The following is a 24,912-nucleotide window of genomic DNA, read 5'->3' on the forward strand; positions in this document are numbered from 1 at the left end:
TAATAATCATCTTTTTTAATACATCAGATTACTATACTTAAATTATTAATTTTATTCTTAATATTATTATTGATATTTATGAAAATAGTGTGTGTATTTTGTTGGGTGAATGAGGAGGAGGAATCCACTACCATTGATTCCTATATATATGGAGTGATAGAGAGGGAGATTAGAGTTCATCTATGAAGTGATAGTGTAAATAGGAACTAGATTAAGAACATGTCCCATGCAAGAGAGACACTGGAATCCGTTTCTTTTGAAGTCTTGATTTATCATTGTAAACTTCATAATGTTATGATCTTTTTGCCATTAATCTTTGCATGAGAGAAAAGGATAACAACTCAAGTTTTTTTTTTTTTTTTTAATTGAGAAACATTCTCAATTATTAGAAGGTTATTCTAAAACTTTGAATTTTTATTAATTATTTATAAATCTTGATATTCGTTTGTGCTAATTGTTAGATATTTACATATCAATATACGATAACTAGAAATAGTAAGTACTTGTTTTAAAACATTTAATCAATTAATAATTGATATTAATGGATTTGGAAAGAGATTAATCAATTAAATAAGTTGGATAATCGATTAATATGTTGTCCAGTACAAAAAAAGTTATTTTTTACTTGATTAATTAATTAGGGTCATATTACTAATCAATTAATATTTGACCAAAATTAAAAAAAAAATAGTTTTGTGTAGCAAATTTTGCATCCTATCTTTTAGTAACACACATATTTAATAAGTAGAGTAAATTTATTAAATAACGATGTTCCATGATTCTTAGATCAACACAGACCATTTATTGTTAGAACCATTGGGGGAGAATAGAATAAGCTATGTGTTAAAATGTTTCATACTAACTTATAAGATGGCACTAGTGCAATTAAACCTTGTTAGATCAGTTCCTATGTACTTATTAGATCAGTTTCTTATCCAATCTAACATCAAGCGTTGTAATAAAAGTTAATTATTAAATCAGCTAAAATAATATATGTAACAAGTCACATTCAAAAATGATTTATTAGATCGGTCAAATTTGAACCAATATAATAAGTGAAATTCAAAAATGATTTATTAGATCGGTTAAATTTGAACCAATATAACAAGTTAAATTCAAAATTAAGCATTTTAACACATAGCTTATTCTATTCTCCCCCAATGGTTAATTATGTGTTAAAATTCAATAATATGTGTTAAAATGTTATCCCATGGGTACCTTTTTTTATTTAAATTATGAAAAGTTGTTGTTGTTGTGTTGACCTTTGATACTTGTTATGATTATTGTTTATGATATTATGTATTACTTGATTTTGTGCTATATACATGTTTAAATGTTTGATGATAATGAATGATGAGTTTTTATGTTATAATAATCTATTGGTATCAAAGGTTAATGGATTGGTCTCTAAAAATTATGATTAATCTAATAGTAGCATAAAAATAATCGATTAAGTTCAGATAAATTAGATTAACCGATTAATTAGACCTTGATATTCGATTAGGGTATAGTCTAAAATTGAAAACACCTAAGTTAAACAATAATCAATTCGTTGAACTTAGTTAAATGATTAGAGTGGTATTTAAGACTTGAATATGGTATCAAACATGAAAAATAGATTAATAGACCTTACCTATTTAAATAAACAGGATATTAGAATAAAAAAAGAACTAAGTTATAAATTAATCGATTAAAAGCTTATACTTAATTGATCAGGGGAAATATCGAAACTAGAAAATGGTTATGGAATAATCAATTAGAGTCTTAGTAGTAACTGATAGATTTAAGTAGATTAATTAGTTTAATAATCAACTAGTACTAAGAACTTAGATATTTAAGGTTTTGACTAATAATCTGAATTAAGTTTAAAAAATATATTATTGAAAAAATGATGATGAACTCCAATTTATCGTAATACAACTAGTTGCAAATATGAGTTGAGTTTTATTATGTGATGCATGTTTGGGTTGGACAAATAGTCGGGTTCGGACGAATTCGGGTTTAAATATCCAATTCAGCCCAAACCACGGTTGGCAAAATGAGGTCCAATTTCGACTGTTTTTAAATTGGGTTTGTTGGTATTTGGGTTACGGGTTTAATCAATTTTGCGGGTCGGGTGAACCGATTTCAATTTGTATGGACTTTGAAAACTTTGTGATCCAATTAACAACAAATTTATCTATAAAGATTTTTCATAAAACAGTGGTATACATTTTTATTTGTATGGATCATAAGACAATTTAACTTATTTTGTTTCTCCCCAGTTTTGGTCCCCCAAGCAGAATTTTGGTCCAAAACTTGATGAAATTTCATTTTTTTTGCATTTATTTAAGTCACACAATGCCTCAAGATCTTATTTGCAACAATTGTACCTGAAATATATGACCATAAATGGTGTAGTACGGCTTTAAAAAAATAAAATTTCATCAAGTTTTGAACTAAAATTCTGTTTGGGGGACCAAAACTGAGGAGAAACAAAATGGAGGGACTATTTTCACGATTCAGCTAAAATAGGGGGACCAAAATTGCAATTAAGCCAATAATTTATTAGAGGTATTTTCACCACCTAAATCACAACGATAACATTTTATAACACCATTATGTTGAGTTTTTTACCATAAGACGAAACATAAGATAAATATCAAAAAATCCAAACCGGTTTTTCATAAGATAAACCCAACAATAATGAGTGTAATCATCAATAAATGTAACATAAAATCTAGATCCACTTTTGGTGGGAAACAATGATGGACCCCTAAATATTAGAGTGAACTAAATCAAAATATGCATATGAAACGGAAACACTTTTACTAAATGGTAAATTTGAAAATTTAGCAAGTTTACAATCACAAGAATATAAAATATCACTGGTTTGTAACTATCCTAAAGTTCCAGTAGAAGTTAATTATTTTAATCTAGAAGCAATAACATGCCCAAATCAAGAATGTCAGAAATAAAAACTAGAAGATAAAGAATTCAAACGAAAAATAGATAATAAGTCAACAATGGATGTTGAGGCTAAACTATCTAAACTTGCAGGTCATCCAAAACATAAAGTCCTCCCTATTTATGGCATGTCCCAGTCAATTCCCTCTTGTTATCTATAGGCTTTACATAAGTTCAATCAACATAAACCCACATATCTTTTCCACTCAAAAAAAAATTCATCACATAACTCCAATAAGAGTAATTATGTCCATTAAGGTGGACACTAACAGCTTGACGATAATCTTCATTAGCACCAGCCATGACAAACAATGACAGAAAATATCACGAACACAATCACCGAGAACAAAAAAATTATGGATAACATGTTAATAGCATAGTCAATTAGAAACCACTCACGCTGAAAACGGAAGAACAAAATCACACTGAAAACTGAGAAGCAAAATTAGATCATAAACGAAAATGGAGGGAGGAAACTGGTACCAACCGCGAAACGAATAGATTTCACTATGTTCGGAATCACTTTATCGTAAATCTCAAAATCAACCAAAGCTCTTTGATGCTATGTTAACAATAATAATCTAACATAAACATAGATGAGGAAGAAAAGAAAGTGAGAAGAAAATGAACCCTTGCTAGGGTTTCATCAACAAATAAACAAAGTTTTATGTTTGCTAGTGTTACAATAGGTATATATACTATAGTATAGAAAAGTCTAAATTACCTTTACTACTAACACATCAAAACAATATTATCTAACAATAGGAAGGGTAGGGTGTAGCATACATGATGTGTCTTGGATTGAAGGATAAGGTGCATGGTTTTTAAAGGTGTCTCTCGTTAGGAACTCTAAAAATTGATTTAAAAGTGAACTCTTACAATTTTAAGTAAAAAATAATTTTATTATAATTTATTAAAAATAGTGTGGTGTACCTTTGAACCGGGAATACATTAGACAATTCAAATTTTTAATGTTGTTTTGGATAATGCTCTTATAATTGAAATATAAATAACTGAATAAAGAGGAATATGTCTATTAAATACGGTTCAAGATAAAAAAATTGCAGATTTGAACCCACAATGTCTTTATTTCCACCCTTCATGTAGGAGAGTTTTTTCTTTGATTACCATACAAAAATATTTATAAAAAAATAGTTGTCTGGCAGAAAAATAATACAAACAGGGTCCTTTCCAAATGGAATTCTGAAATGGATATTCTTAAAGATTCTTACATCTTTTCAAAAGCCAATACAAAGAGGAAGCACATTCCTTTTCAGGATACCCTTCATTTGAGCATCTTTTGTTTTGTTTCTAATATAAGTTAGAAAAATTAATTCAATTTCCTTTAACTTGTATGCCAAAATTGCATTTAGTACTTGGATTTGATTGACCATATACCAGGACACCTACGTTATCACTTAGGCCAAGTATAAAGAAGTGTTACAAATTTTGGTGTTTTGGATTAGGTATCAAATTTCATAAATGTTAGTAAATATTGATATTTTCTCCCCATTGGTGTACAATAATTTTTTTTTATGTAACAGCAATTTAACCAGGACCATTAACATGAAAAAATTGTAAGTTAGAGTGATGAGTCAATTCAATGTCCTACTACAAAACTCATATTTCTACTTTTTAGGTTTAAAACTCTTTGTACATTAGATTTTGGAGAGATAAGTTATAATTTAGTCAACAAATGTAATAATTTAATTGTCTCTTAAAAAAAGGATTAGATAAAAGTGTTATTGATTATTTGGTCTATATCTTTGATTTAAGTGTTGGAGAAATATGATGAGTATAGAGAACAACTATGGGCGAATGATTTACGAAACTATATTTCAACCAAGATTTTAAGACATTGGAAATATAAATAATCTTTTTTATATATTTAACATTTAATTTATTCGTCGTTGATATAAAATTATCACTTAAACTTAAATTCCAACTATAAAAAAAAAAATTACTCTTCTACCACTTACTTTTTACATTTGTGGAAACTCAAACCTAAAATATGTAAATCTATTACTTTTTTTTTTAATGAGGAAATGACTTATATGTCAAAATATGAACGGATAATTTGTACTTCACACTCTTACACTATAGTATTGAATATATTCCATTTTTTATGGTGCAAGAATATTTCCTCAAATTAACAGTAAAATTGGATTTCAATCAAAATGAATGTTCTATCTTTTGTGTATGACCTCAAATATTATTATATATGGTTTTGTGATCTCCAAAATTTTCTTTTATAGATTATATATAAAATAAATAAATCGTTTACATACTTATTTCATGACCATGGGCCTTGTCAATTCAAACTTTTCCAATATCTTACTTAATTTTCATTCTCCATTATCTTTATTCCATAAGTCAGAAATTAATTTTTATTGAGGCCCATTAGCTCAGTTGGTTAGAGCGTGGTGCTAATAACGCCAAGGTCGCAGGTTCGAGACCTGCATGGGCCAAATTGTTTTTCATTTTTTAATTCTAAGTTCTGATAAAATAATAAAATAAAAAATATAAACGCCGTTGCCGGGGATCGAACCCGGGTCAGCCGCGTGACAGGCGGGAATACTCACCACTATACTACAACGACTCAATTGTTGTATTAACTTTTGATATTGGCCACGTATGTAAATCTCAACTGAGTTAAGGAAAACTAAACATTCAAAGACTAAAAATAGAATAAAAATATCATGAATGCACAAAGTTGTAAAGACTAAAAATGCATAAAAAAGAAATATTTGTATTGAAAATTTGTAACACAATAAATTTAGCGTTAAATTTTCACTTCTTTAGAAATATTAAATCCTATGAAGGACTCCACTTATTTTGCTTAAGTTTGAGTATAATCACCTTCAAATTCAATCAATTTTTTTTATTACTATGTCAACACTAAAAATAGACTTGTTAGAACACAAATTATGCGTCTACACAATATATCTTGAGATTTAAACCTTTTGCGTTAACAATTTGCACATATTTTATGATTAACTCCACTATTATATGTATTGTTTTCGCTTCATCATTTTCTTTCTTATTTTCAATTCCACAATCTACGGTACATGCAATCCACAACTCTTTTTGAAATATATAAAAGTTTTCACAAGTATAGATGTCTCTTCCATGTATATATATTTGAATTCAATAAGTTTGCACTCACTATATGTAATTAATGTGCGAATAAAAAAAATGTGATGTAATTATTTATATTCTTACTCAATCATATCTTTTTATTTTGATATTTAGAGTGTTTTAAAAACTAATATTACAGCCAACATTATTGGGAGATAAATTAAAATCGTTTGTGAAAAAAAGGTTTTATTGCATAATTATTAAACTCAACATAAATGTAAATATTAATACAAAAATTAACACTATTGTCAAAACTACTCTAATTTACATAGGTAAAATAACTTTTTACATTGATTTTGAAGAAAATGATGTGTTTGATGTCTGATGAAATTTGTGGAACATTTCACTTTTTTTAACGACCTTAATGATTTAAACAGTTATATTATTGGTTGATTGACAAAACCAATGTAAAAAATAGTTTTCGCAACGGTTTTACTAAAAACGGTATATGGTAAGAAGATCATTTGCATCTGAATTTGTATGTACCTGATGTAAAAGGTGTGATCCACAATCGTTTCACATCGGTTACTATATACCCGACGTTAAAGCAGAAAGAAAACGAAAGCAATATAGAAATTCATTAAGCCCAAATAACATAAAAACATTATCAAAACACTATATCGTTTTAACATTACAAATTATACTACAATGTGCCAACAAAAAAAATATTATACAATTTATATACTCTACATTTATAAACTACTTAATTAAAGATTTCAACGGCAACAAACACGCCCATGGGCACTCTCTTTTGCAAGTAAATTACTCCAAACATAATAGAGATCCTTTGAAACGATTCTTAAGTAATAATCATCTTTTTTTAATACATCAGATTACTATACTTAAATTATTAGTTTTATTCTTAATGTTATTATTGATATTTATGAAAATAGTGTGTGTATTTTGTTGGATGAAGGAGGAATCCACTACCACTGATTCCTATATATATGGGGTGATAGAGAGGGAGATTAGAGTTCATCTATGAAGTGATAACGGATTCTTTTGAAGTCTTGATTTATCATTGTAAACTTCATAATGTTATCATCTTTTTGCCATTAATCTTTGCAGGAGAGAAAAGGATAACAACTCAAGTTTTTTTTTTTTAATTGAAAAACATTCTCAATTATTAGAACGTTATTCTAAAACTTCGAGTTTTTATTAATTATTTATAAATCTTGAGATTCGTTTGTGCTAATTGTTAGATATTTACATATCAATATACGATAACTAGAAATAGTAAGTACTTGTTTTAAAACATTTAATTAATTAATAATTGGTATTAATTGATTTGGAAAGAGATTAATCAATTAAATAAGTTGGATAATCGATTAATATGTTGTCCAGTACAAAAAAAAGTTATTTTTTACTCGATTAATTAATTAGGGTCATATTACTAATCAATTAATATTTGACCAAAATTAAAAAAAATTAATTTTGTGTAGCAAATTTTGCATCCTATCTTTTAGTAACACACATATTTAATAAGTCGAGTAAATTTATTAAATAATGATGTTCCATGATTCTTAGGTCAACACAGACCATTTATTGTTAGAACCATTGGGGGAGAATAGAATAAGCTGTGTTAAAATGTTTCATACTAACTTATACTAACTTATAAGATGGGTAGCTTTTTTTATTTAAATTATGAAAAGTTGTTGTTGTTGTGTTGACCTTTGATACTTGTTATGATTATTGTTTATGATATTATGTATTACTTTATTTTGTGCTATATACATGTTTAAATGTTTGATGATAATGAATGATGAGTTTTTATGTTATAATAATCTATTGGTATCATAGGTTAATCGATTGGTCTCTAAAAATTATGATTAATCTAATAGTAGCATAAAAATAATCGATCAAGTTGAGATAAATTAGATTAACCGATTAATTAGACCTTTATATTCGATTAGGGTATAGTCTAAAATTGAAAACACCTAAGTTAAACAATAATCAATTCGTTGAACTTAGTTAAATGATTAGAGTGGTATTTAAGACTTGAATATGGTATCAAACATGAAAAATAGATTAATAACCCTTACCTATTTAAATAAATATGATATTAGAATAAAAAAAAGAATTAAGTTATAAATTAATCGATTAAAAGCTTAGACTTAATTGATCAGGGGAAATATCGAAACTAGAAAATGGTTATGGAATAATCAATTAGAGTCTTAGTAGTAATTGATAGATTTAAGTAGATTAATTAGTTTAATAATCAACTAGTATTAAGAACTTAGATATTTAAGGTTTTGACTAATAATCTGAATTAAGTTTAAAAAAAATATGGAATTTGAATCGGGTTTGTTGGTATTCAGGTTACGGGTTTAATCGATTTTGCGGGTCGGGTGAACCGGTTTCAATTTGTATGGACTTTGAAAACTTTGTGATCCAATTAACAACAAATGTATCTATAAAGATTTTTCATAAAATACTGGTTTACATTTTTATTTGTATGGATCATAAGACAATTTAACTTAAGCCCTATTTTTTAAAACAATAGTTTACTTCAAATATCCTTCAAACAAAATTGACTTATAAACATAAATGATCAATAGAACAGATTAGCGGGACCATCAATTAAGAACATATTAGGACCTTCATCTTTGGTAACAAACCTAAATAATATATAACAAATTCATGCTATTCGGAATTTCATCCAAATCAAAAGCTTGCCAACATCACCAAGAATGAGTCAAACTTTATAATTACAGTCATAATGAAAAGTAATTATATATTACAGTCATCCAAAAGTATTTAAATTAGTATATATTTCAATCCAAATCTATTAATAAACATAGTAAAGCAATATTTTGGAACTTGATGATCAGTTTGCATATGGTTGATGCTGCAGTAGCTGTACATATAACAAAAATGAAATTAATTTAATAAGAATATAACCTAATGATAAAATAAATTAGAATACATCAACATAAAAGCTTAAACTATAACCTTGAAATTCAACTCCCTAATGTGAGATAACCACTTCGAGGTTGAAAATGAACCACTGTCAAATCTCTCGCCACTAATTTATTGGAAAAATAAAAGCTTGAGTACAACATATTCATAGCCAATTAAGTTCTCCTTATATCAGTTTAAATATTAAATACAATCTAACTAGTTGATAGTCAATTAAGTGCTCATTCTATCTTTAAATACAACATAACCAATTCATAACGAATTAAGTTCTCATTTTATAAATTTAAATACAGCATAATCAGTTTATATTATAATCTAAATTACTAAGTAGGGCTGAACAATAATAATAATTATTATGTTAACAATAATACAAATTTCAATAAGTTATAAATATTAACAAATTCATACTAGGTACTAAGTTAATAATAAAAGTTTCAATTACAACCTCAACTAAAATTTAATGATACATAAAAAAAAAAAAAAAAAAAATCAAGGCAGTAACTTACTCTTTCACATGTGGAAACATGAGTAAATTTGTGTAGTTTCCAATAGTGATGTTCATTTAACAGCTGGTGACAATCAAACACAAAATTAGTACCCAATAATTCAGACATTTCAGTAAATATAATCAGTTGATAGCCAATTAAGTTCTCTTTATATCAGTTTAAATACTAAATACAACCTAGCAAGTTGATAACCAGTTAAATTATCATTTTATCTACCAATACAACATAACTAGTTCATAACCAATTAAGTTCTCATTTTATCAATTTAAATACAACATAATCAGTTCACATTATAATATAAACTACTAAGTATGACAGAACAATAATGCTAATTACTAAGTTAACAGTAATACAAATTTCAATAAGTTAAAAATAACATCAAATTCATACTAAGTATTAAGTTAATAATAAAAGTTTCAATTACAAACTTAACTAAAATTTAATGATACATACAAAAATATCAAGTCTGTAACTTACCCTTTCACATGTCGAAACATGAGTAAATTTGTGTGGTTCCCAATAATGATGTTCATTTGAAAGCCGGTGACAATCAAACACACAATTAGTACCAAATAATTCAGAAATTTCAGTAAATATAACTCAGTAAGTCCAACATACAGAAACCCACCAATTATCAAGCATGAACCACACATACAGAAATTGATGGCAGCAACCAACCAACCCAACAAACGTCAACAAATCATGTTCAAAATGATATCACGCAAGCACAGTTTTCAGCCAAAACATCATCCTCAAAATACAGACATGTGTTGTGCAAGTATAAGTCATATATGACTTCAAAAAAACTCAAAAAGTCTGAAATCTGAAACCTAGATGTAATTAAATAAAACTAAATTAGCATAATTGTTCGGTTCATTATTAAAGCTCACTTACATACTTTAAGCAGGCCCGGGACCAGGAGCAGCTGCTCCGTCAATAATAGACCATTGCCTTCCACTACTAGTTATCGAGCCTTGTTGAAGTTCTACAATGAATTAAACAATTTAAATTAAAAGTTAATTTACAATAACAAGAAATAGTCTAATTAAAGAAGTACATATACATATTACACAACATGTCACAACAAAGAGCTCCTATAAGTGTCCGAAACCCTTCCACATGTGTTGAATGCACTCTCTGAAGCCACAGTTGACACTGGTGTGGCCATAATTTCTCTTACCATTGCTGCCAAAATAGGGTAACGAGCAGTATTTTGCTTCCACCAAATCAAAATGTCAAACTTATCGCCATCTATTGAACAAGTGTCACTTAAGTACCTCCAAGTTCGTTTTGTTTATCAATAGAATCCTTTTCTTTTAAGTTTTGTTTAAAGGCATCTACCCGTGTAAAAAATGATGGATTTTTAGGGGGAGTAGATTGCTCAACAGATCGGACATCAACAAATACAACACTACCATCATGGGCAGATTTGTACCAAGTGTACAATTTCATTAAACCATCCTTAATATTTTCAGCCTTCACCTTACCAATGTCCTCACCATACATGTTATCAAAAGTCCACTTAATATACCTTATTTTATAACGAGGATCACATATCTCTCCAAAATAAAGAAAACGATTGATTTTTTCAATGTCACCCCAATATTTATCATATTTTCGCTTCATATATGAATCCATTACAGCCACAATAGTATTCGGGTTCATTGATGTTTTGTCAAGCTCACATTCAATAGAAGTCAAGTTATGAAAAGCTGTGTGCAGAGACACTTGTTGCGACGATGAAAAAACCTTTGTTGCTTCAAAGAAAATCTTTAAAAATCTCACAAATGCTCCGAATTCTTTCCCAATCATCAGAAGTAGGAGGACCAGCAACCCCAAACCAAATCAAATACCCAAAATCCTCACTCTCTAATTTATCAACAGATGCTTGATACTTTTCAGTAGCTTTCAACATCATGTATGTTGAATTCCACCTTGTGGAAACACCAAGACTAAGAATTTTTTTACATGTTATATTACAAATATAAATGCATTCCTTAAACTTCAAAGCTCTTTGTGGAGAAGAACGGACAAACCTAATTGCATTGCGAATGCTACGAATAGATAAATCTTGTTTTGTTAACCCATCTTGGACTACTAGATTCAAGATATGGGAGCAACACTTCATATGAAAATAATCCCCTTCACCCATCAGTCCATTCTTGTTCTTAAGTCTCTTGTTCAGATAAGATACAACAACATCATTGGACGATGCATTGTCAACGGTAATTGTAGACACATTTCTAATACCCCATTCCATCAACACTTCTTCAATTTTCCTACCAATAGTGTCTCCTTTGTGATTTGGCACTAAACTAAAGCTTATAATGCGTTTCTGATAGTTCCATTCTTTATCAATGAAATGAGCGGTAAGGGTCATATAACCAATATTTCGAACATACGTCCAAATGTCTGTAGTAAGAGCTACTCTACTACAATCAGATTTGAACAATGCCTTCAGCTTCAATTTTTTAGCAACATATAGTTGAAAACAATCCCTAGCAATAGTCCTCCTTGAAGGGATGGTCATTTGTGGCTGCAACTGTCTACATAATTGTTTAAAATCCTCACCTTCAACCACTCTAAACGAATGTTCATCAAGAATAACAAAAAGATCAACGACATTCATACATGCTTGGGCATTGAATATTTGGCTTGATGGAACCAAACTACCCATCACCAAAAGAAATGTTTGTTTGAGTGGGGTTATTAAGAATGTGGGATGGATTACTTTTGCATTTCTCAAAGTGAGCTTTCAGGTTCGAGGTTTCCATGTGTTTTAGAATGACAAAGGTATCTTTGGTGACAATGTTTACAAGCAGCAGCAGCAGGGATAGGCTCATCGGGTAGAATGTTAAAGTCCAACCAAATCTTAGAGCTTCTCCTAGGACCATTAGCATTGGGTTTTCTTTTTCTACTACCAATAGGAAGAGGAGGAAGCCCATCTGCAGCAATAGCTATATGTGTTGGTTGAGAATTATCCACTACTGAAATATTTTAAGAGTTTAATTATTAATTTTTTTAATATTTAAAGTGTAGTTTTTAATTAGTTTTTTTTATATATAGTTAAACTATTTAAATTTTTTTAGATAGTTAAAATGTTTAATAAGTAGTAATAGAAGAATACTTACTAATTAATATTACATAAAAACTAATTAAACCTAAGAATAAATAAAATTTAGGCATAAAGGATACATATTAAATAAAAACAGTTGCAAAAAGTAACCATAAAAATTAAGGATAATATATGCATACTAATTAAGAATAAATTAGTTGCAATCATACATATTAAGCATGAAACATGCATACATACAAATTAAAAATAAAATAATATATACTAATTAAGCATCAAATAGTTGCAAATCTAGATATTAATTAAACAAGAAGCATACAAACAAATTAAACAGAAAAGAAACATACTCATTAAACATAAAATATTTGCAAGCATACATACATACATACTAAACATAAAACAATTTGCATATTAAACATAACAAACTCACAGTGATGATGCTCCAATACTCCTTGTTGTCCTATTTGACTGTTACCATCTCCTTGTTCGATTACTCCTTGTTGTCTTCCTTGACTGTTACCCTTTCCTTGTTCCACTACTCCTTGATGTCCTCCTTGATTGCTAGCTTTTCCTTGCTACATCTTCTAAAGCTAGAACCACACTAATAAAACCATAATTAGACACAAACCCTCAAAATAAAAACTAGAATTAATAACCAACCAAACTGCAAAATTCATAACAATAAAAATTTAATAAAAGAAACAAACAACACAACAATATGAACAAACTAGATATGAATAAAAGCTTGAAGTCTAAAAATATGAACAAACAACACAATAATATTAATGAAAGAGCTAACCAAACACATAAACTAGATTAAAAAAAAAAGTAAAGTTAATTAACAAACTAGATTGAAAAAACTTGAAGTCTAAAAATAAGAACCCTAATCTTAAAACTTTTGAAATTTGGAAACATTTAAATAAATAAATAGAAGAATGCTTTAAAATAACAAACAAAAGAATACAACAAAAAAACTGAAATTGAAAAATAAGCATACACTCAATTCAACAATATGAATAAAAAAACTAACCAAAGACACAAACTAGATTAAAAAAAAATTAAACAAACTAGATTTAAAAAGCTTGATGTCTAAAAATAGGAACTATAATCTTAAACCTTTTGAAAATTGGAAGCATTTAAATAATCAATGACATGGTTTTCCTTCAATTCAGTTAGCTCACATAAAATTTCAGTCTGTACCCAAAATAACAAAAATCAAACAAAAAAGTGCTATAAATTTTGCAATCCATTAACCAAATTTTCTTTCGCACCTTAAAGAAATAGTAATCTAGGTCGAGTAGCTTACCGATGAAATTTAGTTGAATCTTCTAGGATACCTTTGCTGAGATAGGATAAACAAAAGCAGAATACAACTTAAGAAGATGCTTTCAGTTTATAATCTCACTTGTCAAGCAAAGAGAATTCAAAATCAAACATCCTTTGTGATAAAATTTTGTTGTTAGCTTTGGTCAAACATTAATGAACATGGTTGACAAAAAGATCCATCTTAACATGTGTACTTAACATTAGATCAGAATCCAATTGTCAGAATTAAAATGCAAGTTATTAAATTAAATGATAATGCCCAAGAAACAAAAAAAATTCATATATATCTAAGATTATCTACACAGTTATCTTTAAATTTATCTTCCACAAGAAAATCATGAAATTCAACAAGATACTCTTATAATATGATATCTTTATTATTCTAGCCACAAAAAGCACAGAAATACATTTATGCTAAGACAAACAAAACTGAAAAATAAAAATATATTGAAGAGATTCACAAAAATGAAGGGTTGTTAACCTTAAACATAGAACAAACCCCAACCAAATCACATTTAATAAACCACACCAAATTATGCATAAAAACCTAACATTAACTAAAATATTTTTAAATATATACACTTATAAATGCAAAATAAAACCTTCAAGACAAACCCTAAGTTAAACAAATTGAACCAACTTAACACAAACAGAAAGAAATCATAAAACACTCAAAAAATAAAACTTCCAAAAACCCTAAAAGACCCATTATATAATAAACTTTCACAAATCAAAGCAGAACATAAACAAAACTTTAACAGATTCAAAATGTCACAAATCATAAAACTGAAAACAAATTTAAAAACCCTACACCCATTATACAATCAACCCTAACCTTTTTGTTCTTGCTCACAGTGATGAGTGATGACGACCTTTCAACATAGGAAAAATGGCACGCTCAGTAGATTCAGTACCTTAACATAGATGAAAAAATGAAGTTATTTATTCAAACCCAGATCATAAGAGAAATGAAAGATCTAACAAAAAACTTAGTGTACTTTGAATAAGTAAAATCACGTGTTAAAAACCATAACTAAGATCGTTAAAAACAAAAAAGAAGGAACTCAAATGATGTTTCATGTACCTATGCGCCTTTGAGAAGGATTGTGTTACATGTACCCTCTCCATTTACAATTGAAGAGAATAAAAAGGAAAAAAGAAGGAGGTATTAGTGTCGCATAACCGGTGGTGGCGGCGACTTCGAACAGAATCGGTGGTGGCGGCGACTTCGAACAGAATTGATGGAGTTGGTGGAGGTGTGAGTGTATGAGTTGAGAGTGAGAGTGATGAAATGAGAATAGGGTTTCATATTTTTAGTGAGAGCAATGGATTTATTCTGGATTTGGGCCTTTTTTTTTTTTCTGGACCGAGGAAAGCCTTTGAGATTTTTGGACAGGCTGGTATTTTAAAATATAATATTATTAATTTGAAACGGACGGGTCCGGGTATCCGTGGCTCAAAAATTTTTACCCGAACCCGTCCATTATAAACCACATAAATCCGTTTTCATTGACCCACGTACCCGCAGACCCGCTCTTGCCCACCCATTACAGCAATTGGGCCGCAGACAGTTCAGTTTGTTTCGGGCCGCAGATTTTTGTCCAGCCCTAATGCATGTTATGTATTGCATTTATATAATAGAATATATTGGAGTTTGTGCTGTAATATAACTAGAGCAGGAGAGTAAAGGAGACCTTTAGGGAGTTATTTGAAGGATGACTTTATAAACATTTTAAAATATAAAGTACTTAAATGGAAGAAAAAAATAAAGAATAATTGTGTGTACATACTACAAGATAAATGAGAACTTTACATACATATTAAAATATAAAAAATCTAAATGAGAAGAAAAAAGAAGCTAATTTTTAAAATTAAATTAAATAAAGGATTTGAAAATAATTTTATCTATCCTCTATATTATACCTTCGGAAGTATAATATGTTTATTTTAGACCAAATTTCATATAAAAGGATTTTAAAACAACCATTTTCGAGGTATACTTTAAATTCCGTATGATTTTTGTTTAAGGGTAAATTAGTAAAAAAAATGATTTTTTTGTTTTTAAAGAATAACCGGGTGTGGGAAAACAAAACGTGTCCCTAATATTTTGCCTATAAAATAACAACATATTTTCTTAACAACTCACTCCTATTTTTATTGCAAATATTTTATAAAATAACAACTTATTTTCTTAACAACTCTCTCCTATTTTTTTATTCCGATCTAATAAAAAAACTAATAAAATATTGTTAATATAATTAAAAAATAATAATAAAAATATTTAAAAAATATATAAAGTTTTAATAATATAATTTACTTTACTTTATTATTATTATTAATATAATTTATTTTATTAATTAATTAATAAATAATATTCAGTATTCATTTATAACTACCGGAAATTTCAAAAAAGATATTTCCGGTATTCATTTATAACTACCGGAAATTTCAAAAATGAAATTTCCGGTATTCATTTATAACTACCGGAAATTTCATTCATTTTGAAATTTCCGGTAAACAACATTTTTTTCATTTATAACTACCGGAAATTTCATCCTCTTATAAATGAAATTTCCGGTAAAAAAAATTCTTTTAAATTTTTACCCTTTTATCAAGGGTAGTTTGGACATTTAAAAATAAAATTTTTAAATGAAAGGGTACAGGGTTAATTGAGGGGGTACAAAAGCCAACTTTCCAGTATGAGTATGTGGCTAAATCATGTGGGCTTTTAGGCCCAAAACGAATGAGGACCAATACGTAATTCCATTCGCAACAGATAAATTAGGGTTTCGCCGTTGTTGAATCCGCCCTACACTCCCTCCCTATTTAACCCCTTCATCCTCTTCTCATATCCATCACCACTTCTAATCTTCCTTCATCTTTTTTTTACTCAAAACCCTCTTTATTTTCTTGTTGTATATTTTCTTCTTTGATTTTGAGGCCGTGACGATGAATTTATATACCATCAAACTATGAAAGCTTTATTAAGCTTGTTGATGCCATCTATACTCTCCGAGCCTTTTTATTTTGATTAAGTTCTTATTTGATTTGATTGTGATTTTAGGGTTTGGATTTGTTGTGGGATAAAAGGCAACAATTTAGAGTCTCTGATTCGCTTAATCGATGGCGATTTCAGTGCTGTACGTTGCCGACAGTGATTTGGAATTGAGATTCTGGCATTTGTTCTTTATTTTTGCTTAGGCTTATGCATTCAGATTCAGATGTTCCTACATTTTCATTTTTTCCTAAATTCAAATCCTATTTATTTTTCTCGACCTTATTTGTGAAATATCAACCTATTCTTCTAATAGCCTCTGATTTGTATTTATCAATAACACTTTTAAGTGTAATTGATCTGGAAATCCATCTAGATTGTAATTATTATTTTATATTACAGTAATTTTTTTATTTAATCCATTTATGTATGGATAAAAGGCAACAAATTAGAGTCTCTGACTCACCAATTCCGTGGTGCATTCAGTGCTGTACGTTGCCGATAATAATTAGGATCTAATATTCTGGCATTAGCCCTTGTTTTTCCACAGGCTTATGCATTCAAATGTTCCTACATTTTAATTATTATATGTTAATTTTCCCTTGTTTAAATTTCTTAGTTTTTAGAATTTGTTATGATCTATTTATTTGTCAGTGTATTTTTAATATATTGAGAGAAAGCCAATTTGCAGAGCAAAAGCGTCGATTAATGGCGAATATTTGCATTGAAGGTTGGCGAAATCGAGCACCAATGGCGATTCTCCGTGCCTATCAAATTTAATTAGTTTTGATTATGGCCTCGAACAAGTCGCTACATCCTCTTTGATTAACACTTAAAACATCTTTATTTTTTGTATACGTTGCCTTTAAGTTAACTAATAAACTGATGGTATGTATTTTTATTTGAATTTACTGTGTTTGTGTTTATATAGAACTTATGATATACTTTTGAAAAACGTTCATAAATATCTGAAATTTGCAAAAATGTAGCTGTTTGGTTAAGATTTCTATATCGTCAACAAACTTTGTAAAATCACAATTATGGAAATATGCAATGAAAGACAATGAATGAAAGCCAATTTGCAGAGCAAGAGCATCGCTTTATGGTGATTTCTTGCATTGAAGGTTGGCGAAATCGAGCTTCAATGGCGATTCTCCGTGCCTATCAAATTTAATTAATTTTGATTTTGGCCTCGAACAAGTCGCTACATTTAACTGGTTGATTTAGTTCTATTTTTAAGTGGTTGGTTTATTGATTTTGTCTGCTTTCTTAACCTATTACTGCCTGTTCCAATTGATTTAATTAGATTGATTGGAGGGACGTCTACGAAATTTGGTCCTTCCCACAATACAGTTTTTTTTACATTAGATTAAATTTTACCTTTTTTTGTACGCTAGACTTTATTTTAACTAATAAACTGATTTTGTATTTATGTTGTGACTTATTTTAACTAATAAACTTATTTTGTGTATTTTAAATATATTTGAGGTGTGCAAATTAACTCATAAAACACAAATTAACCCAAACTCTTGTTCTCTCGCTTGCTAAAACACAAAATAAATCCAAACGTTGAAACTATTACAGAATTCTAAATATATTTTAGAAATTTTTCTCACATTTTCAATACATTCTTTACTTTTCAACCCAAATATACTTTTATGCAAATATTCTTTATCAAAATCTACTGTAATCTCAAAAAAATCAAAGGAGCTACAGGTACAAGAGTTCAGAGTTCCCCGCAAAAAATAATCCCCTCAAATACTAAAAAGAATTTGAAGAAGAAATTTATTTCACAAAGGAATTGATTTTTATTTGTCTACGCCAAACTGTACGATTATTATTGTTTTATTTTATTGTTATGTTTTTACAATTTTATCTTAAGATATCGAATTTAATTTTTTTGTATCCCAGGCCAAATTCGGAGCATAGCTACCTTAAATGTAATTGATATTTTGCATTATTCGAGATTCAAAGAAAAAGAGGCTTTATGGCCAAACATCATGGACTCTTTGATAGCAACTTTAATCTGATTTCATATATCACGTGTGGAAGGAGGAATTATTGTCATTTTAATCTCGTTCTAGTTGTCCCATAACTTTGGCTTTAATATTATGGTCTCTTTGATAGCAACTTTAATCTGATTTCATAAGTTCAATCTTTGTGAGTATTGGTTAATTATTCTTATGTTTTGTTTCAATGGTCTCTTATGCATATCCACTTTTTATGTAAAGAGTTCTAACATGACTTTTGCACTAAAGAAGAGAATATAAAAGATAAATTGTATATTAAAAATGGATCTTTTCGCTGACTTTTCACAAAAAGTCAAAAAGGAATTGCTTTTTTACGTTCCTGTTACCAAATAGAAAGCTTTAGGAGAACAAATGGTACACGCGTACAAGCACATACTATGCCTATTTAGATAATGATTTCAAAAGGAACAATGGGAAATGATATTGTAACACAGAAAATTTAGAGGTAGAGTTACGTGGAAAAGAAAATTGTAGAATTATCACATGGGTTGAATATGACATGTTAATAGTATTTGTAAGGTGAAAGTAGTGAAGTCTACTCCAAAGATTACCAAATTTTATGAAAAGGAAGAACAAACTCAAATCGTCAATGTGACTCGATCTAGGTTAAGTGATGTATTTTTAGTATCCGAACAAAAATTTAGTGTGTTTTCTTTTTCTGATTCGTGTTTGATTCTTTCGATTATGTTTCCGACTTCAATTTTATATTTACTATCCCTATATCAAAATTCACGTTTTTGAATGGTCATAATATCATATTTTTCGAGTGGTCTTAACTGTCATATTTTGAAGGTGTAATTCTAAAACGATTGAGTGCATATGAGTTGTGTCCTGCACAATTTTGGATAATATTGCAACACATCTTAAATAGGGTGATCTAATTTGCTCATTTAAGTAATATCTTCACTAGTTAAAAGTATTATTTTTTTCAAAATAGATTTTCGAAACTCAAAAACAACTTAAATACATTCCACTCTAACAAGGATATACTCTCAAATTTGCCAAACTATTAAATTAATACAACCTAGCGTGACATACTTTACTAATTGATTTCTAAACACAAATCCAAACACACAAGTTCAACACATTCAAGAAATTAAATCACATCTACATCTCTACCACAAGTCAAGAGAGTTGCAACATGCAACCATACATAGAATAAATAAATTTGACTTTAATTGTATCTACTTCTAAAACCATGTATATAAATTATTGTGATTAAGTGACAACGTAAAATTTTTACATCAAAAGTGTATTGAAATTAAACTCAAATTATGTCAAAAGTTAGTTAAGACCGGTAAATCAAATTCTTATCCATTGATTATAAAATGCTATGATTTAGAGATTACATAAATGTTTATATTGAAAGTGAAATTGCTGAAAAAGTTTACCTCAAATATAATAATTAATTATTTTAACCTTATGAAACAACGACGACCACAACTTCAAAAATAAATATAGATTCTTTTTATATTTGTTTAACAATATTAACTTTGGATATGTTTTATATTTTCTTAAAAAAATTTATATATATTATTCATTTGAAAATTTATTTTTTCTTTATTAAACTATATTTTTAAATTTAGTCTCTTATAAAGACAAACATTTATTATTTAAAGTCAAAATAAAATATCAACTAGTTTTCAATGATAACATTATTTGTCTTAATGAAAGCTTATTTATCACATAGATTAAAAGACAAAAACCAATTATTTAAAGTCAAAATAAAATATCAACTATACCACAAAACAAGTCAATAAAATATCAACTATACCATCTAAAAAAACAAAACAAGAAAATCAAAAGAGGTCAATAGAACTCCCTTCCACCATGGTCTTATAGCACCATTATACTGAAGTCTTATGCTCAGGTCTATGAGTGAACTCAAAATCTATGTGCACAAAAGCCCTTTCAACTTCTGCAATTTGTTCAAGCTTCTCTTGAAGTGTTTCACCAATGTTGTGTGCTTGGTTAAGAAGCATGTCTTCTGGCAAAACAATGTCAACTTCCACAAAGTAATTTGCACCAAAAGTGTATGCTCTAACAGTATCTATGTGTTTGATTAGTTCATGATGGTTCCATATAAGGTAAGTTAGCTTTGCCAAAAAATCAGGTGGTGCTGTTCTTCCAATGAGTGACCAGACATTCTCAATCACTGTCTTTGTCCATGTATTGATTGTATACAATGCAATCTGCAATACACATTCAAGATATTCTCATATCATTACATATGCAGCACTGATCTAACACTTGTTGAGAAAACCAACAAAGTAAAATGAGAAGAAAATAAGATGAAGTAATAAACTTACAATAATAGCTCCTGTTGGATCGATCCACCAGTCGAATTTGACAGCTAGAACAGCAGCAGCTAATCCAACCGAATTAGTAATGACATCAAAAAAATGATCTTGTGCGTAAGCTCTGACGATTTCATTTTTAAATCTTCGACAGTAGATCATAAGAACGAACTTCACTACAGTCACGAATACCATAATTCCAATCATCCAATTCACCTTTTTTGGATCCACTTCCGGCTTTGCCTGTAAGAAATGATTAAATCATTCAAATAAGAACAACAGAAGTTGATATGTGATTGATTACCTTTGAAATAATTTGCCGGCCAGACTCGATCAAAATCTGCAATCCCAAGGTTGCCATCACTGATGCAAAAACTATGATACCCTGCATAGAAACCAACAAGCATGTTGAGAGCTATTGATATATTGCATTTACTAAAACTTAAAAGGACTCATCAATCGCCTTGCAGCTTACCACTGGTTGCATGCGTTTCTTTCCAATCGGATAGTGAAATCGGTTTGGCTTTCTCATGGCATTGGAAGTAAACCACAGTATGAAACCTGACAAGAGGTCCAAAAGAGAATCTAGTGTTGAAGCAATGACTGCTAATGATCTGCTCTCAATCGACGCGAAAACCTTCGCTGCAAACAGAACCAAGTTACATGCGTTCGACACATGAACTGCCATCCTCTCACTCTTCGCCAGTTGCTTCATTTCATCCTGAGGAACATAATGCAATCTTATTTAGTAGAATTTTCTCATATTGACCAATGTTGTCAAATAGCAGCTTAGGCGATGTTGTAGCATTATAACATAGCAGAATTTGAACAAAACATTATTGTTCAGTGATTCACTATTTAACAATTTGAACAAACTATACTTTTTGCAATCTGTGATTAACAAAACTGACATAAACTAAATTCAACAATTCATCTACTCATGCTTGAGTCGATCAAATTCAATTCGAAATCACAAATTTACACTTACATTATTACAGTTATCAAAATTAGTAAGATGCATCTCTATTTATGAAAAATTATATTTAAATCATAGTGATATGAAGAAGAATCGACCTCAGTGAGACCTCCTGGGAAAAAACCAGTTTCATGCATTGCCTCCATTTCATTAAACCCTTCAACAAGTCTCTCTTGTTTCTTGTAATACTCCGCCACCTTGCGTTGCTTCTCTGAAACACATATGTATATACACACACACACACAGTAAGTATGCAAATCCACAAGCAGAACATAAACAAAAACTTTCTAAGTAAAAACAACCAAACCACTTTGTAAATCAGAATAAGAAAGCTATGCCAGATGCTTGTAATTAGCAATCTTATTTCCAAGGTAATTAGCTCAGAAGCTAGAGGCATACACTATCACATGTGATCAATTAGATTTCCTATCCTAAGGTAAACTAGGTACTTTCTAGATGCAACTGTAAAGACTAATCCTTCAATGTAACTGATATCCATTTATGAGATTGACCTCTCATGACATATACTTTTTTTTTACACATTGGATGAGGATCGAACATCTGACCAAATGGTTACATGACCCAAATAACTACCACACAATGTTTTAAAGACAAATTTTTAATTGTTGTAATATTTTACCACTTTCTCAATTAATTGAAAACCACAAATGTAAAAAAAATTCAAACCAACAACCTATTAAAAAATAATTTTTTTAAAATGATGTAAAGTAAAGTACTTAACAAGAATATCTATTTAATCCTTTAAAGGGTACAAAAGAATATCTGTAAAGGAAATAATGGAAGGAAGATTCATCCCTGATTAAGCTTTAATTGTAAATAAAGGACTGATATGATATGAGTAATGGGGTATATTCAGAAACAGTAACAACAACAACATTAAATGAAAAACAAAAGGGCATATCATTATCAATATCAATCATTATCTACTTTTGATAACATACAATTAAATAATAGCACTAAGTAAGTTGTTGCATATTCACTATAAAAAGGCTCTTCATTTAAGTAAAGATTCCCACCATGATTACAATACAACAACACAAAAAGATTAACATTATCACACGACTCTTACTTTAAAGTTTGCACAATCCACTAATCACCGCCACAAAAAGCTAAACATACCCATCACAAAAAAACAAAAAACAAAAAAAGAGTTTAAAAAATTTAACATCCAAGGTTTTAGTTTTTAGAGAAAAAAAAAGTGAAAAGGATGAAGAAAGAATACCTCAATGGGTTGGGAAAATTCATCACATACATAACATAATCATAGAAAACCAAACATACCCAGTACAAAAAAATATAAACTTTAAGCATAAAAAGAAATCAAAGGTGACAAAGGATGAAGAATGACTCGTTACCGAATTCAACAGCAACAAATACATAACATAATCAAATAAAACAGAACAAACCCATTAAGAAAAATAGAAATTTTAAACATAAAGAGAAAGAAAAAAAAGGTGATAAATGATGATGAACAATGGGCCATTGAAGACTTCAACAGCATAATCATAAAAAACTAAACATACCCATTAAACAAAATGGAAACTTTTTTCATTGAATGGAAGAAAACGATGAAAAAGATGAAGAATGACTCACTAGTCTTACGAAGAAGGCCATTGAAAGAGAGGGAACGATGGTTTTGTTGATTAGCAACATTTTGTGATGGTATATGAAACTCCTTCACATTGAGTCTCCAAGAAGGGTTTGAAGCTTCATCATCAAGAAGAGGTTCACTTCTTCCGTGTACACCAACACTCTCAGCCATGTTTGTTTTTCTGAAATTTCGAGGTTTGTGAGTTTTTTCTTGATTTGGTTTTTCTTAGATATAGGGAGAAATCACGGAAGTGTTGGTATGGGTCAAACGTATGATAGTGAAATACGGTGCACGCGTGGCAATATAGTTGGACTATGGTTTTTGAATAGTAGATAAGAGTTTGTTTCTCTTAAAATCACTCGCTACTTCATTTGTGGACCCTGTAATTTCGCGTTTTCTTTTCTTAATTTTCTTTTTGCTAGGCTAGGAAAAACATAATCATAATAATAATAATAATAATAATAATAATAATAATAATAATAATAATAATAATAATAATAATAATAATATATTTTTATTCTTTTGCTTTATAATTATATTTAAAGTGTGTCAGTTATTAAATAAAAATATTTTTTTAAGTAAATATTTGAATGTGTTTAACTTTTTTTCACTTGAGTCAACTCTTTTAATCTATTAATAATTTGATTGTAGAAAATAATAATTAAAAAAAAAAGCATTATAATTTTGCTTTTGGTTAACTGTTTTTGAGTTAATTTTTCATTTACTGTTATTATTATTTTGAATGAAATTATTGTTATTATGTAAAAATATTACTCATTTCAAGTTAAAATATAAAAAAAATAAAATAAAAAGATTGACAATCTAAATCTTATATCATATTTATTAGTTTTTTAAATACACTTTTATTTATATATTTAACTATAAAAGAGTATAATTTTGTCAAAAACACTACAACTAGTATATTTATATAAAAAAAAAGGGTGTAAATATTAAAGAACAATAAATTTTCATTTAATTTTGTATAAAAACTAATAGTAATTTTTTATTTGATAAATAATATTTTATGTATAAAACTTAGGTCAAGTTGTTTAAACTAAGTTAGTCATATGTTCCTCACTAAAATATGCTAAAAA

At 28.8% G+C, this 24,912-nt stretch overlaps 1 protein-coding gene and 5 non-coding genes across 6 annotated transcripts; 4 read left to right on the forward strand and 2 right to left on the reverse strand.

The window, feature by feature from the left end:
- Positions 1-5,340: 5,340 nt before the first annotated feature.
- Positions 5,341-5,414, forward strand: TRNAI-AAU (transfer RNA isoleucine (anticodon AAU)). The gene has a single exon. It is a non-coding gene; the product is annotated as a tRNA-Ile (tRNA).
- A 59-nt stretch (positions 5,415-5,473) lies between these two features.
- Positions 5,474-5,545, reverse strand: TRNAD-GUC (transfer RNA aspartic acid (anticodon GUC)). The gene has a single exon. It is a non-coding gene; the product is annotated as a tRNA-Asp (tRNA).
- Positions 5,546-16,846: 11,301 nt separating this feature from the next.
- Positions 16,847-16,928, forward strand: LOC113785233 (small nucleolar RNA snoR116). Its single transcript, XR_003471385.1, has one exon. It is a non-coding gene; the product is annotated as a small nucleolar RNA snoR116 (small nucleolar RNA).
- A 665-nt stretch (positions 16,929-17,593) lies between these two features.
- LOC113785197 (small nucleolar RNA snoR86) lies at positions 17,594-17,720 on the forward strand. Its single transcript, XR_003471353.1, has one exon. It is a non-coding gene; the product is annotated as a small nucleolar RNA snoR86 (small nucleolar RNA).
- Positions 17,721-17,987: 267 nt separating this feature from the next.
- LOC113785198 (small nucleolar RNA snoR86) lies at positions 17,988-18,114 on the forward strand. Its single transcript, XR_003471354.1, has one exon. It is a non-coding gene; the product is annotated as a small nucleolar RNA snoR86 (small nucleolar RNA).
- Positions 18,115-20,624: 2,510 nt separating this feature from the next.
- LOC101514193 (metal tolerance protein 10-like) lies at positions 20,625-24,110 on the reverse strand. Its single transcript, XM_004488511.4, has 6 exons — positions 23,821-24,110; positions 22,305-22,417; positions 21,706-21,951; positions 21,535-21,615; positions 21,243-21,473; positions 20,625-21,125 (listed from the first exon to the last, which is right to left on the reverse strand). Exons 1-6 carry the CDS (start codon positions 23,987-23,989, stop codon positions 20,781-20,783), a joined length of 1,185 nt encoding a protein of 394 aa, XP_004488568.1. The 5' UTR covers positions 23,990-24,110; the 3' UTR covers positions 20,625-20,780.
- Positions 24,111-24,912: the final 802 nt, after the last annotated feature.

This window comes from Cicer arietinum, chromosome 1 (genome assembly GCF_000331145.2).
Source record: "Cicer arietinum cultivar CDC Frontier isolate Library 1 chromosome 1, Cicar.CDCFrontier_v2.0, whole genome shotgun sequence".
In the NCBI taxonomy this organism is placed as follows: Eukaryota; Viridiplantae; Streptophyta; class Magnoliopsida; order Fabales; family Fabaceae; genus Cicer; species Cicer arietinum.

Excerpts from the sequence above, each read along its gene's own strand:
- LOC101514193 (XM_004488511.4), bottom strand. The coding sequence starts at position 23,989 with ATGGCTGAGAGTGTTGGTGTACACGGAAGAAGTGAACCTCTTCTTGAT. Across the intron at positions 21,474-21,534 it reads GCCGGCAAATTATTTCAAAG|GCAAAGCCGGAAGTGGATCC; the intron begins GTAATCAATCAC and ends CATTTCTTACAG. Across the intron at positions 21,126-21,242 it reads ATCCAACAGGAGCTATTATT|ATTGCATTGTATACAATCAA; the intron begins GTAAGTTTATTA and ends TGTGTATTGCAG.